The 16,336-nt window shown below is 43.3% G+C and overlaps 1 protein-coding gene across 1 annotated transcript; it reads left to right on the top strand.

Moving 5' to 3' along the window:
* The first annotated feature begins 1,049 nt into the window (after positions 1-1,049).
* Positions 1,050-15,477, top strand: LOC143549849 (protein Brevis radix-like 4). The gene is made up of 4 exons (XM_077040639.1): positions 1,050-1,204; positions 1,673-2,082; positions 14,558-15,163; positions 15,235-15,477. Exons 1-4 carry the CDS (start codon positions 1,106-1,108, stop codon positions 15,311-15,313), a joined length of 1,194 nt encoding a protein of 397 aa, XP_076896754.1. The 5' UTR covers positions 1,050-1,105; the 3' UTR covers positions 15,314-15,477.
* The last annotated feature ends 859 nt before the right edge of the window (positions 15,478-16,336 follow it).

Here is a 16,336-nt window from a genome sequence, read left to right as displayed (position 1 = left end):
CCGAATGTTATTTTTTCAATTAAAGTTTTAACCGCTGGTACATTTAGGCACGGGTTCAATGCGGTGGCACAAGTAATAAGGACATTTCTTTAAAATGTGTTACAAGTTTTTCTTTTATCGGTGGTATCATATAAGAAAAGGCTTTGCCTCTAACTAAAGACTCGTTTAATTTTGAACACATTACATGTATTTGGTTAAGTATAAAAGTACTCATGTGATAATAAACTTCCGGTAAAGCAGTTGCAGTTTTAAAAACAATAAGCATATTGATTATTAATTTTCTCGCTAATAGCCCAACTTGATAAAGGAAATGGAGTAATCAAACGGTCTAAATGGCTCGCAAGAATACTTTGAAACACAATTAAACTGTCTTTTTGTTGTATGACTTTTTAAACATTCTACATGTTGAATTCCATATGTAGGTACGTCCCAATTCGGACATATGATTCTAGGTTGAAACCGTTTGGAAATCGGTTACGTACCCGGTTGGTTCAAACCAGATTTAAGTCTCGAAGATGCGAACCAGTCTACAAGCCATAGGTTTGAGTCGGTTTTTAAATCGGGTCAGAAACCAATTTGGTGTGCCCAAACCGGTTTCTTTTTCCATATCTCAACTCTCGTCACATGCCTATTGCATATAATTTATCTGACATCATTATTTAACAAGATATTGACAGGCTCGCAGATTTAATGACATGTTCTCACACAAAACAAGTTTAGATGAAAAACTGTAAGAATCATATAATGTACTTGCAAAACAACAAGAGAAAAGCAATTACATAGAATTTTATGTTATGGTTAAAGTAATATACACAAGTGTTTATGTTTTATATATAAAATTGATTTTATATTGGATGAATAAAGAATAAATGTGCGATACATATGTAATTTTAATATTAAAAATAAAATAAAATACAAAATAGGCAGACAAGGAATCTTTGAGATTGCGGAATTAAGGGGGGCAATAACAGTCCCTGAGCACCAACACTACAACTTATTATTAATAATAATAAACATTTATCTTCTCTATCAAACCTCCAAACCTTTCCTTTCTTGTCTCTTGATCAATCCAATTCACATCAATTCATCAAATTCTTCCTTCAAAATGCTAACATGCATTGCTCGTCCCAAGCAGCGCGATGAAGCCGATGAATCAAAGTGTGCTACTGCCAATAAACAAGCCATCAAAACTCTTACTTCTCAGGTAGGTAATCTTAATTCGCTTTGTATTCGTGTGTATGAATTTTCTCAGCTTTCTATACACACTGTCTGACATGTACCGTTTTAAATGGCCCTCTGGATATATGGCCAAACAACTGTTCTAATCAATAATTCTAAAGTCTCCGGATATTCACCACACTGTGATTCAATATATGGACGGGCTGTTCTAAACATAAATGATCAAACTTTTGAAAATTATTTGTATGATATCTGGACATCCTGTTACCATTAATTTTCAAAGCTTAACTCTGTATGATAAAAACGGCTGCCCAAATACTATAAAACCATCGTTCTAACTAATAATTTTTAAAGTTTAACCGTTTATGTTCAAAACAGCCTGTCCGGATATTGGCCTGTTAAAAGTTAAAACGACCGTCCAGAGTGTTATGTGGACCGCCGTTTCATACATATAACATTAATTTGCTATGAATTGAATTTGTATCGATCACAGATAAAGGATATGACGTTAAAAGCCTCCGGATCAGCATGCCGCAGCTGCAATCCATGCACGGGAGCAGCAATGATGACGCCACAACAGCAGTTACAGAAGAGCAACGAACCGGAATCGGACTTATCAACCTCCGTGTCGGAGAGGTTCCGGTGGCCGTACAAACGGAACGGGAGCAAAAACTCAAGCTCCGGCAGGGTTTGGGGGAAGGAAATGGAGGCCAGGCTGAAGGGGATATCCATGGGAGGTGACGTGTCGTTGTCGGCTTCCGCCAGTGGCCGGAGACCCGACCCGATTGTGCTGGAAGAGGAGAATGAACCCAAAGAGTGGGTTGCACAGGTGGAACCTGGTGTGCTAATTACTTTTGTGTCTTTGCCACGTGGCGGTAATGATTTAAAACGAATCCGGTTCAGGTAATAATTTGTTATCTTACTCTTTGTTTTAATATTTTTTTTTTGGTTTTTTAGAGACACCAAACACCTCCTGTATGTCCCGTATAGGACTATATGATAGCCCATAACCTGCCCGTATAGAAAGGTGTCCTAGAACTTTTTTTTTTAATTTATGTGAATCACTAAATTGCCTCTAGTACACTCCTATTAGATTCTATTCACACTATTTTATACATAACTTATTCAGAAATCACAAAGAATAATATAACTTGATTAGAGTTAATCCTGATTAATTTTGATTAATCCTCAATTAATTGCCACTCTTCACCCCACGCCCGACTAGCGCATCTAAGTTTGAACATCACCAATTTTACCAAAAGTCTTATTTAAATTAACATCTCAATAAGGTTAACATTTTATAATTGTTTTACTTTCAGAAAATGTAAACATGCATGACCTACCATGTGAACATGACTGATTGAATGCTCTTTATTGTTTATGTAACAAAAATAAATATGATTATATTGAGGTTCATTCTCAAGTTTGTCTATAGACATATTTCTTCATTATGAGACGTAACTATAGAGTCACAAGGCTAGATGGTTGCTTGATTCATGTTGCCTCACAAGACCATTTGAGTTCCTACCGAAATAATATTTAATGAGATTAATAAACTTATGTTGTTTCGCCTACTTTGGTTCATTTACTTGGTAGACTTTCTCTTAAGAGAATATATTATCAATAAATGGGTAATATCATTTGTTATTAGTTTTGAACAACATTTTTTTTCACCGAAAATCCCACAACCTTGCGTTTCCAAGGATTTGAAGCCAACACCTCAGTTTTTTGAGGGAGAACATCATACATCTAGACCAATAGGCTATGGGTACAAGTGTTGTGTTTTTAAGTTCTTAAGAGGAAAAAGAAATCGAGTTTGAAAGGTCTTCTTTATAAACTTTCAGGAAAGGCTAATAGCTTTTCATAATGACAAAAAAATTCTGTGTTTATTAACCTTAAATCATCATATATAGTTATAAAATTTTAATTTTCCTTACATAGCTTTTCAAATTTCAACCCCATACTGTATAAATCCAACCAGCCTTCTTTTTTGAACTCAAGAACACGGAAAAAAATAATAAATTATCATTCTCTTTTCTTTTCTAGATCCCTATGTCTTTTGATGTAGAACTTGAGAAAGCAACATAACTATGTAATCTTTTTTGAGTCCTAAAATAATATTTTGTGAAAGTATTAAAAGAAAATAAAATGCATTATTATTATTATTATTATTATTATTATTATTATTATTATTATTATTATTATTATTATTTTGGTGTGACCTAGTTTTGTTACTATTTGTTCTGAAAAAGACTTGAGATTCATGAGCCTTAAATTCTAATTTTTATTGCCAGTTGCTAATTTTGTATTCTTCTTCTTCTAGACTTGTTATTTGACATGCACAAGTGATGATTCCTTTGGTAGGTGACACAATCATCATTATCATTATTATTTTCTTTGAAATTGGTCACAGCATGCATATAAAGTCATTTGCAATTATAAGAGATTTCCTCTCCTATTCAAAGAAAGACTTTGAAAACTCCTGCTGGCCATACAAACTATAATATGGGTGGGTACCCATAGCCATAATTGATTATCAAAATCATATAAAAATATTCATTTCACAAGCCTATAGTGCTCATTATTTATGAAATAAACCCTTGTCTAATCAGCATTGTAATATATAAAAGCTACAAATATATTAAGGGATATGTTATTCGTACACCCTTTGGTTATCCATACATCCTACATACGATCGTATAGGGGCTATACGATCGTATGGAACCCACTTGAAAGAGAGTGTGTATAAGTTAAAGGGTGTGTGGATAACCAAAGCCTATATTAATTTATAGAACTTAATTAATATTTCAATGAATAATAATAATATAGCCTCTTCAAAAATTCAAGAAAAGAATTTGCATATATTAACTTGATCTTTATTTGTGAAATCAATCGGTGTGCGTGGGGCAATATATCCTTAAAGCTGTCCCACTTGTACTGCAAACATCATTATGAAGAAGGCCCCACTAGAAAATAGCACTCCAATTTATTATGTAAAAAAGTCCAAAAAATGTAACTTATTACTCATTAGTGGGCCCCTGTTCAAAATTTTGTATTATTGGTATGCTTTTTCACCAAAATGCTGCTGCTTTGTCGGATAACTGTCTGCTCTCAACTTTTTTTTTCACTTTGTCCCACCTATATGGTTTGTCATCTTGTGATGGTTAAGATCATAAGATGACAACAATGAGAAACATGTCTTGCCATTTTTAAGTTGGAATAGTGATCATATTTGAACTTGAAGATTCAAGAAACATAACATGTCTCTTGTTTCAGTCCCACTATGATAAAAGAATATAGTACCTTATTCATAACATAGCTAATGATAAAAGAACATAGTACCTAATTCATAACACAGCTAGTGATCATTGAATTGTCATATACTAATAGTTTAGATGTCATGTTTGTGGGCCCGAAGTTAAGTTGATTTATGTTTTAATTGATCTGATGCATGGTTTCAAAATAGTGTTTTGTTTTTCACTTGTGCTTTATCTTTGAATTACCCTTGTGAAACTTTGACCAACAATTTTGATTTTATTTTGAAATGATGGATTTCTTGCGTTTTCAAACACGCTCACTTGATTGTGCATAGGTTGCTTTATTAGTATCATTTTCCCACTAATCTATCTATATTAATTTAGTTGATGTTTAGAAAGTATTATTTATGCTCATATTTTGGCACAAGATAGTAATAATGGAGCAATGTCCCTTTTAGTCAACAATAGTGGTTAGGTTTTTGTTTTCTTTATTTAAGTGGAATACATGATTAACATGATCTACATATAATACAGCCTAAACTACAAGTCTATTATATATGCATTGGATTTAATACAACCATAAGAGATGGTGACCTAAGGCCTAATGAAGAAACACTAATCGGACCCCGGGCAGATTACGGGTAACCTGGGGGTTGAATAGATGTTTCCCACGAGGGGTTAGACCCGGCAAAGATGGTTCTTCTGATAACCTGCAAAACAGACACCGTGAGCTCGTCACTGAAAAGGGAGGGTTCCTCCTTGTGACCACCCTCTGGCGTGAGAATCAGACTAGATTGCTCTTGAATATAAATGTATATTAAGAGATTGCTAGAGCAGATATCAGGTATAATATGTAATACGAGATAGTATATGATGATAATGTGATAAGATAAGATGATCATACCATTTGGGGTATTTATAGCCGAAGGTAGGTTTCCAAGGAGGTGTGGCCGGCTGAATAGTATTCCTGTTCTACCAACTGTGGCCTACGCACGTGCCATGCTGGTAGTTGGTGGGTAGGCAGCGGCTGATAGTGACCAGGCCTGCTGTGTACTATTCCTTTTCCACCAACTGCCGGCTATGCACGTGGTATGACAGGAGTTGGTGAGTAGGCAGCGGCTAATAGTGACATACAGTACAAGAGCATGCTGCTCGCCATACTGTTGTCAATGAGCTGTCGTATCTTTGGTCAGATCTTTTGCCCATACCTCGTCAGGTACAGTACAAAAGATCTTCCCGTATCGTACGGACTGGCTTATTTGGGCGGGAGTATTCCCCCTCCCGCCTTTGTGCGGGATTGTTCCCGGCTTTGCTCATTCCTTCAGGTGACAACTGAATTATTGAGAGCTAAGTGCCTTGTGCGTGTAGCCTTGCTGCGCGGGTGGCCTTCCCTGATGGCTTGTATCCGCAGCTGCGGGAACAGGCAGAGTACTTCACCATTGGGAGGCATTTCCTGCGGGAACAGCTTGCGTACTGCGCGTAAGGACGTCACGTCTCTGAGCATGGTGGGTCCTGCGGATCCAGTTGGTTTCTGCGCAGACGTCTCTCTTCAAGGTGAGTCTTGCGGGTCCAACTGGGCTTTGCTGGGACCTACCTCTTCAAGTCCCCCCAGTCCAATGTTCTTCTCATGAATGTTTAATAAAGTGAGGTGAACTTTTGGACTTAAGCAAAGGGTTTTGAAAAGGGTTTAGTTTTAAGGTTTTCCATGGGGATTCTTCCCGCGGAAGTCTTTGTCACTTGCAGAAATTCCCGACTTTCCTGCTTGATCTTTGGGTATGATGCGGGTAGGTCTGTAACCTCCTCGCAAGTCAGGAGCGTTGAGTCCCACTTGTGTGGATTCTCCATGAGGTTTTGGTAGTTTTGAACATAGTGATCAATTATGTTAAAACCACCAATTCCATCCTGGAGCTTCAAACAATATAGTTCTCGACGTTCCCGCTATGCGGGGATGTTATTTCCGTTTCCGCAAGCATTGCCCAGAAGATCCTTCTTGGTTTCAATTCCATGCGGAGCGTTAGGTATGTGAAGGGTTTTTCCTTGACACTGTACCCGCACTCGTCTTACGGTTACTTTACTTCCAAGGTATTCCTGGCGTCCATTCCCTGCGGGTGCTAAGTATGTGAAGGGTTTTGCCTTAACACTGTACCCGCACCCGTCTTATAGTTACTTGGTTGCCAAGGTATTCCTGGCGACAATTCCCTGCGGGTGCTAGGTATGTGAAGAGTTTTGCCTTAACACTGTACCCGCACCCGTCTTATAGTTACTTGGTTGCCGAGGTATTCTTGGCTTCAATTCCCTGCAGGTGCTAAGTATGTGAAGGGTTTTGCCTTAACACTGTACCCGCACCTGTCTTACAGTTACTTGGTTGCCAAGGTAAGGGGTATTTTCCCGCTTACTTTTGAATCTTTTTGAATTTTTGAAATTCGAAGAGTTGGTGAAAGGATAAGAACAGTCCAAACCTCTGAAACGTCGTGCGACGGTTTCTTCTGACTGTGTCAGGACGTGCAGGAAGTTATGGTGACGTGACAGTACATGGTCATTCCAGACGCTTTTTCAGGCGCGTGGGCGCGATTTTTCGGGCGCGTGGCCGCGAAATTAATGGTACGCGTCCTTTCAACAGCTGTTGCCAGCTTGCTTTTTGCCACGTGTCATAGTTTCATTGCACCTTCGATTTCTCTCTCTTCCGCATTAAATTCATCGCATTAATTGCGATTAGTATATAAAGGGGGAGAGGGTCATTTGTAATCCACACTTTCACTTTTCTCTTCATCTTCAAAACGATTTCCGGCGAATACTCACCTTTCCAGTCGAGCATTCTCTTGAAATCGTTTTCTTCTTTCATATCTGCAAGATGTCGTTTCACGATCTTGAGGCTGCAGCCCAGGAGGCTGGGGTGTACGCCGATGACAAGAGTACTGCTGGCGAGTGCCAGTGTGCTCTGCCTGTCGATCTATATCAGTACATCGTCAGGAAGTTCATGCTCGAGTCTCTCGAGCCTGAGTTTCCGGAACCCCATCAGACGGTGTATGATGCCCCCAGAGGCAAGATCGGGGTTTATGCTGCATTCTTTGTCTATGGGAATCTTAGGTTCCCTTTGACAAAGTTTGTGTACCGTGTCTTGGAGAGGCACGGTGTGCCCCTGACCGAGGTGCACCCGATGGCGATCGCGAAGATTCGCCACTTCGAGTGGGTGTGCCGGATTCTGGGCATTGAGCCCTTCGTTGACCGCCTGATGACCTTCTACTCTTGGAGGTGCATCCAGGGGTGATATACGCTGATAACCCGGATCAAGGGTTTGAAGATTTGCGCAACAGAGCGCAGTCTTCGTTCGTGGAAGCGGGAGTTCTTCTACATCTCCGCTCGCGCCATCCCCCTTGCCATGAAATTCAAGAATGGGCAAGCACTTCCCAGCCTTCACGCCTCCAACTACCAGGAGGCGGAATGGTTCTCGAAGATATCTCGAGTCCAATCTCCGGTTTACCGGTTTGCGGAGTCCGGGATGGTGATGCTCGGGATGAGCCGGGTGTGGAAGGATGCGGATGCGCGAAAGATCCCGATCGTCCTTGAATACGGTTTGAACTCTGTTCCTTACGGTATGCTCTGTTTCTTTTTGTTGATTTAGAATCTCTTCTAACTTCTTTCCTGTTTATTTCAGAGGGGAACGACTTGCAGTCGCTCCTGTATCCGCGGGAGGCTGACAGTCCCGCTCGGATGGGTACTCGCGCTCTAGATGAGAACGAGTTGCCCATCCTTGAACAGACGGCGGATCGGTTCGTGGAGGTCTACCCGTCAGGCCACGAGATCCTGAGCGCCAGGTGGCCAGGTAAGGCGTTATTCAACCCTCGACCCCTCAATGCTGAAACCTCTGCTGGAATTCCTCTAATCTTATGTTCTGATGAGGAATCCGCAGATGGTCCTCCTTTGGTGTGGAAGAAGAAGGCTGCCGGCGGGAAGGGAAAGGCGAAGGCCTCCACTGCCGATCCGGTGCCTCGGTCTGATTCAGAGACCGAGAGCGAGGAGGTGGCGGGGAACCCGGGTGGTGATAGGACCACTGCTCCGGAGGCTGCGACTGTCACCTCCGGGGAGCCCCAGATGACGACGGTGAGCGGCGTGAAGAGGCCGGCTCCATCGGGTTCATCCCCGCCTGTTCGCACTTTCAGGCTCAAGAAAACCCGTAAGTACAAACTTTATTTTTAACTTCATATCATTCCATCATTAATACTTATCTTTTTTGTGCATGCGTGGATGTTGACGCATTCCAGGGTGGAGCGGGGAGGAGTACCTCTCCGCCCATGACGGTAGGCTTGGTCAGCCTACTTGAGGCGACGACCCAGGCGGCTGCGCTTGCTTCCGCTGGTTCAGTTGCTCACTCCGTTGAGCCAGCTGTTCCAGCTGTGATGACATCACCGCCGGCCGTCAGTGCCATTTTTACCACATCTTTCACTGAGCCGGCGGTTACTTTTGCTGCGGATTCCGCAGCGGCGACCGCGGCGGCTTTTACCATGCCTCCTCCGTCATCGGCAACGACGGCCGATCCTTCAGGTATGCATGGGGCTTCCCGCCAACCTCTGCCTCCTTCCCATCTATCTAACCTCTTGGACGGATTTCCCTTGGGATCAGGTGATGGGTTTGGCGGCTATCGGCCTGTTAATGACCCTACAGGTGCGTAGGGTTCTTTTGGCCTCTTTTTTTTATATCATCTTTTCCTAACTGCTTTTTGTTTTTTGCAGTGTCGGATTCCAATGAAGTGTATGTTCCACGATGGAACATCCGCCGAGGAACAACCCTTCGCACGCCTGTGGAGTGAGTGGACTGGGCTCGTCACGCAGCTCCCAGTGGTGCGTTGGGGGAAGCCATGGCTAGCTACCAGGAGGGTAGGCTAACCAATGAGCTTCGGGTTCTCCTGGCCCGGATGCAGCCGCGCGTCGAGCTGCTTTGTCGTGAAAACGACAAGTTAAAAGCAGCTCGCATCCAAGAAGTAGCTCAGGCGCGGGCTGTCCGGGAGGAGAACTTAAGGCTTACCGCAGTGGCTGCGGAAAAGGAGAAGGCCTTCAAGGCCCTCGAGGTTGAAGTTCAGGCCCGGCTCGAGGCCCGTTCCAAGGCTGCCCAACCTGTTAATGAACAGCTTCGGCTGGCTAAGGAAACTGCACGGAACGCAACCGAGAGGGCCACCAAGGCTGAAGCTGTTGCTGAGCCTCTGCGCGTGGAGAATGAGGAGCTTAAAGCCAAATTAGAGGCTCTCCAGAAGGGTCATGATGCCTTGGCGATGGAAGACGCCAAAAAGCTCCAAGAGATCTTGGACCAGAGGGGGGTGCTTGACCACACTGAGCGGAAGCTAAAGGGCGTCGAAGAGGCTGCGGCTAAAGAAGTGTTGCTTGCCAACCTCAACAAAAGTGAAGCCGAACGCGCCCGTAACGAAGCTCAAGCTGCCCTCTAGGAGGCTCTGGTTGCCAAGGAATGGCTTCTTCGAGAAGCGTTGTCTCAGGTATGTTTAGCTTCATGTCTTCACGCTTTTCTTTGTAAATAGAAAAGGTTTTGATACTTGTATTTTTTCTTGTAGGTTGTGCATCGGGTCTTCGCGGATACGTCTTATGACGATGCTATGAGCGCAGCCCTCAACGCTTCTCATGAGGATGGGGAAAGGCCGGCTTCCTGCTTGGTCTAGGGTTCGTTGAGAAAGGCATCCCGCCTTCCAACTTCCCTTTATTTGATGTGGATACTGAAGCTGTATACGACCAAGCAGTGAATCAGTATGCCGCCTTCCCGCATCCGGTGGTGGAGAAGGTGAACGAAGTTGCTGCTGCTGATGATGGGCTAGCTATCCTTAAAGCTTTCCTTGAACCGCCACGCTCTACTGATGGTGCTGGTCCAAGTGGAAGTGGCCCTGAAGCTTGATCCTGAAGATCCCTTCCCACTGCTAGGATAGGTTTAGCTTGTATAGATTTATATTCTTGTAGGCGGGTAGTTACCCGGCCATTCTTGTAATGAATATTATGAAATATAAATCTTTGTGCGTGTAAGACCGCTATTTTCACTGGATTCCTTGCTTTATAAACGTTGTATGACTTGCATACTTTAGTTTAAATTAGCAATTTCCCAAGTGTTTAGAATAAGTTAACCTTTGAACGTGGTAGATAATAGGTTGAAGTTTTGCTTCCTCTTTCGTGATTGTGCGGGTAGGACCGTCACTTGCACTTAGTAGGATGGCTAAACTTTACCTATATCTGACCTGCGTAGAGGTTTTCCTCATCTTTTTAGAAATTTTCTAAGTGTTTAGGATAAGTTAACCTTTGAACGTGGCAGATAATAGGTTGAAGTTTTGCTTCCTCTTTCGTGATTGTGCGGGTAGGACCGTCACTTGCACTTAGTAGGATGGCTAAACTTTACCTACATCTAACCTGCGTGTAGGTTTTCCTCATCCTTTTGTTAGAAATTCTCTGTTTTGAATAAGTTATCCGTTCGACGCGCGGTTGTCAATAGGTTCGGTTTCCTCTCATGATTTGTGCGGTTAGGACCGGCACTTTCATTTAGTTGACCAAAGTTTACCTATGACTGACCTGCGTGAAGGTTTGCCGTTTTTTGGGTTTATGCGGGTTTTGCCGCCTTCCCCACGCAACGACTTTCCACGTAATTATGCGGTGAAAACCGGCATCAGTGTTGAATAAATTAACCGTTTGACGCGCGGTTGTTAATAGGTTAGTGTTCAGTTTCCTCTATCATGATTCATGCGGATAGACCGGCACTTTCATTTAGTGGGATGACTGAACTTTACCTTTAACTGACCTGCGTGAAGGTTTGCCGTTTTTTGGGTTTATGCGGGTTTTGCCGCCTTCCCCACGCAACGACTTTCCACGTAATTATGCGGTGAAAACCGGCATATCCGTGTTGAATAAATTAACCGTTCGACGCGCGGTTGTTAATAGGTTAGTGTTCAGTTTCCTCTATCATGATTCATGCGGATAGACCGGCACTTTCATTTAGTGGGATGACTGAACTTTACCTTTAACTGACATGCGTGAAGGTTTGCCATTTTTTGGGTTTATGCTGGTTTTGCCGCCTTCCCCACGCAACGACTTTCCACGTAATTATGCGGTGAAAACCGGCATATCCGTGTGGAAAGTTCATAAAGTATAAATGTAAAATCATCAGCGTCGATGTTATAAGGAGAATCATTTCCATTAGAAGTGGCTCTGAGCCTTTTCTTTACAAATTTGGAATTGATCTACATGCAAACTGTGTAATTGAGCTCCCTTCCATGTTGTTGGGATGGGAGTGCCATCGAGCCGATATGCACCTGGTTCGGGATCTCGTTGTTTACGCAGCATGTAGTATCCACATTGAAGCTGCTATTTTATTCGTGTTTTCCCCAGCTGGGGTTCTACACGCATCAGCCTGCTCAGCGTTCATTGCGCCACGAGGTGCGCGAGCGTCCCATCTCTGACAAATGCTTCGACCATGTCCTTTACGTCTATGCATTCTTCAGTGTTGTGGCCTTTTGTCCTGTGAAAGTCACAGTATTTGCTCCGATCAGCATTGTGACGATGTCGGATTATTGGAGGCTTTGGCCATAGGAGCTCCTCAGTGGCGAATATCTCGGTGACGCTTTGGTGAGTGGCGTCCATCTGGAGTTCTGGTTTGACTGTATGTTATCCCTTCCGCCTAACCGATGTTGCAAGCCGGATGAGGTGTCAAAGTTTACCCTTGACTGCCAAATGCCTAGCTTCCGCTTTTTGTTTAGTCGGGCGGTAAGGACGTTGTTTTCCCTTGTTTTCTGGGTGTAGAGGTTTGTGGTCTGGGGGAGATCTCTACCCAGTTGCTTCTCCGTTTCCGCAAAGCGTTTTGCTGCTTTCATGATGGCATCCCATGTGGATGGCATGCCATCTTTACCCGTTAAGGTGCGGATGAGCTCTGGGTCGTTCGCGCCCTGGATGAAAGCAGCGCGAACAATATCTTCGCTGATATTACCCAGACTTAGCTTCTTTGAGTTGAAGCGAGTGATGAAGTCTAGCAAAGATTCATCTTCCTCTCGAATGCATTTGAGGATTGTCCATTGCTCTTCGGTATACTTTCTTTGTTGGCTGAAGTGTTGGCTAAACTTCTGTTGGAAGTCTGCCCAGTCGTAGATGTGGTTGACCGGTAGACGATCGAACCACGCTCTAGCTGCCCCAACAAGCGTCATTTGGAACATGTAACACCACGTAGGTTCCGTCCAAATACTGACGGTTGCCCCCGCTATGAACCTGTTCAAATGATCGTCTGGATCGGATATACCATCGTAAGTGCCTATGTTGGACATTTGTTTGGCACTTTTTGGGGCAATTGCTTCCGCAATGTCCCTTGCAAATTTGGACGTTCCCGCATTTGCAACAGTTGGTCTAAATGTTTTGGAGAAGTCACGTGGGCTTCCACCTGAGTTTTTTGGTTTGAAGGCTTCCCCAAAACGCCTTCTCGGTTGGGAATCCGTTTCTTTACGCTTCCCTTTCGCCTTATGACGAGGGTTTGCGTCTCTATCGGATTCCTCCGAATCATCGTCCAAGTATTCTTCGAATTCGTCAGCCTGTTGGACGGAACGCAAGCGTTCGTCCAACTCAGCTTGGAATTCCTTCTGACGTGCCTTCGCCCATGCCTTAACTTCATCGAGTGTTTGGCGGGGTAGCCTTGTTCGTTTCTCTAACTGGGTATCGGTGAATCTCAGTGAGCGATTATTTACTGCACTTGCCCCAGCTTGGGTAACTGGGGTAGTGTTCGTAAAATTTACTTCACTTGCCCCGGCTTGGTTAACCGGGGTAGTGTTTGTAAAGACTGTGTAGCCGGTATTCCCCCCAGTAGCTGGGGTTGTGGTTACCGGAGTTTCTTTAACCATCTTTCCAGAAGTTTGAAAAAACTGAAAAGAAATGAAGTTCTAGCTTTTATGCACGGATGGCGCCAATGAAGAAACACTAATCGGACCCCCCGGCAGATTACGGGTAACCTGGGGGTTGAATAGATGTTTCCCACGAGGGGTTAGACCCGGCAAAGATGGTTCTTCTGATAACCTGCAAAACAGACACCGTGAGCTCGTCACTGAGAAGGGGGGGTTCCTCCTTGTGACCACCCTCCGGCGTGAGAATCAGACTAGATTGCTCTTGAATATAAATGTATATTAAGAGATTGCTAGAGCAGATATCAGGTATAATATGTAATACGAGATAGTATATGATGATAATGTGATAAGATAAGATGATCATACCATTTGGGGTATTTATAGCCGAAGGTAGGTTTCCAAGGAGGTGTGGCCGGCTGAATAGTATTCCTGTTCTACCAACTGTGGCCTACGCACGTGCCCTGCTGGTAGTTGGTGGGTAGGCAGCGGCTGATAGTGACCAGGCCTGCTGTGTACTATTCCTTTTCCACCAACTGCCGGCTATGCACGTGGTATGACAGGAGTTGGTGAGTAGGCAGCGGCTAATAGTGACATACAGTACAAGAGCATGCTGCTCGCCATACTGTTGTCAATAAGCTGTCGTATCTTTGGTCAGATCTTTTGCCCATACCTCGTCAGGTACAGTACAAAAGATCTTCCCGTATCGTACGGACTGGCTTATTTGGGCGGGAGTATCCCCCCTCCAGCCTTTGTGCGGGATTGTTCCCGGCTTTGCTCATTCCTTCAGGTGACAACTGAATTATTGAGAGCTAAGTGCCTTGTGCGTGTAGCCTTGCTGCGCGGGTGGCCTTCCCTGATGGCTTGTATCCGCAGCTGCGGGAACAGGCAGAGTACTTCACCATTGGGAGGCATTTCCTGCGGGAACAGCTTGCGTACTGCGCGTAAGGACGTCACGTCTCTGAGCATGGTGGGTCCTGCGGATCCAGTTGGTTTCTGCGCAGACGTCTCTCTTCAAGGTGAGTCTTGCGGGTCCAAATGGGCTCTGCTGGAACCTATCTCTTCACCTAATTTAGCCTTACTCCTGAAGGTACCTTTTAGACCTTTGTGGTAGTGTTGTCATGAGACCACTTATCCTTAAGTGCCTAACAAGCATTATAACTCATGTTTAGCCATATTTTACTCAAACTAATAAAAAGTAAAGCTGGATCCAAAATTATGACCGTAAAGGTCACGACTTATGGTTTTTATTTTTGGTTAGCCGAGAGATGTTTAACAAGTGGCAAGCTCAAAAATGGTGGCAAGATAACTATGACAAAGTAATGGAACTTTACAATGTTCAAAGATTAAACCGACAAGCGTTCCCCCTTCCAACACCTCCAAGATCCGAAGACGAGGTGGGAAAACATAATGACGTGTTTAAATATTTAATAATGATCATATTTATAATTAAGCTTATATTGCTTCAACAGGTTAGTATTATGAAATTTGAATGCAATGGGGACAGTCCAATAACACCACCTTTGAATAAAGAAAGGTTACCTAGAAACCTATACCGCCCGATGGGAATGGGATACTCATCCTCAGATTCACTTGATCACACGGTGGGTCGGTCCAACCGGGACTCATCTGGACTCACTGCAACTCCAAAACTATCAAGTATCAGTGGGGCTAAAACCGAAACCTCATCCATGGATGCTTCTATCAGAACCAGCTCATCACGTGAGGCTGATCGGTCCGGAGAGCTATCAATCAGTAATGTCAGTGACATTGAGAACGAGTGGGTTGAACAAGACGAGCCCGGTGTCTACATCACCATTAAAGCACTCCCGTGTGGCCCCAGAGAACTCAAACGTGTTAGATTCAGGTTTGTTGACATAGCTTCCGTTTAACTTTTTTAAAAGATTGGGGAATAACATTAGAAATACTGAATTGCAGCCGAGACAAATTTGGGGAGGTGCACGCGAGATTATGGTGGGAAGAGAACCGCACAAGGATCCACAAACAATACTTGTGATGGTGAGAAAAATATGCACCCGATGGAAGTCGAATATGTTCAACAGAATGTTGAATGTTGCTGTTGGTCTAATTGGCTGGTAAGTATTAAGAGTTCTTTATATTTTTGACACTGCATTAAGTAAATGTAGGAGCCATATATGTTTTTTCATATATATTATTCTGGAGGACAAAGATTGTGTATTCAAGTGGAAATTAATCAAGTTGGTTGGCATATTGTTACTAAATTTTCAGCTTAATTAATTCATAAATTTGTTATAGCAAAACGAAATATCTATGTATCAGTATTCGGGTCTAATAAAACAAACAATAATAAGATCCATCGACATCTACTTAAAGTCTATGATTGATTCCCCGGCCGTCTGGACGCACCAAATCAAGTGGCTCGAAATCTGACCGAAAGGAGAAGATTCGTTGAGGTTCCTCATTTAACACCACCTTACTGATCATGTTATTGCCATGCTCTTTAAACTTCTTAAACACGAGCGTGTGGCCATCCACCATAACGCTTGTATCTGAACCATATAAGGCCTTTAGCGACTCAAATTTACTCTTAGTTTCAACAGCAGCATCTTCTTTCTCCCACCGTCCATCCAACATGTGAACCCAGATCTCCCAAACACCATTAGCTCTTATTGGCTTACAAGCTAGCCCCAATCTTACACCACACTTCACTAGCTCCATTGGTGGACTCGAAAACTCAGACTCATCATATGGAATTGGAGACGAAAAGACTTTCCACTTTTCTGTATATGCATCGAACTTTAGCACGTCATTATTCGTTAATAACATGTATATTGAACCACTCTTTGTGATGGGTTGCGAGTTAGTCAAGAACACACGGTAATCCAGCTGAACACGCTTTAGTGATCGCCATTTCCACGTCAACGAGTCGAATATATCACAAGCATACCCGCTGTAGAACTTCCCCCACCGTCTCAAACAACTGCAACAAAATTGAAAAAAAGCTTTAAAACTTAATGCATAAAGTTCTATAAGCCATGCATGCATTAAACCCTACATT

The sequence above is a fragment of the Bidens hawaiensis genome, unplaced genomic scaffold, assembly GCF_021521415.1.
Source record: "Bidens hawaiensis isolate Kalapana, Puna unplaced genomic scaffold, B.hawaiensis_p1.1 tig00015852_1, whole genome shotgun sequence".
Lineage (NCBI taxonomy): Eukaryota > Viridiplantae > Streptophyta > Magnoliopsida > Asterales > Asteraceae > Bidens > Bidens hawaiensis.
The sequence above is the reverse complement of the archived record's forward strand: the minus strand, read 5'-3'. Positions and strand labels throughout refer to the sequence as shown.

Excerpts from the sequence above, each read along its gene's own strand:
- LOC143549849 (XM_077040639.1), top strand. The coding sequence starts at position 1,106 with ATGCTAACATGCATTGCTCGTCCCAAGCAGCGCGATGAAGCCGATGAA. Across the intron at positions 2,083-14,557 it reads TTAAAACGAATCCGGTTCAG|CCGAGAGATGTTTAACAAGT; the intron begins GTAATAATTTGT and ends ATTTTTGGTTAG. Across the intron at positions 15,164-15,234 it reads CTCAAACGTGTTAGATTCAG|CCGAGACAAATTTGGGGAGG; the intron begins GTTTGTTGACAT and ends ACTGAATTGCAG.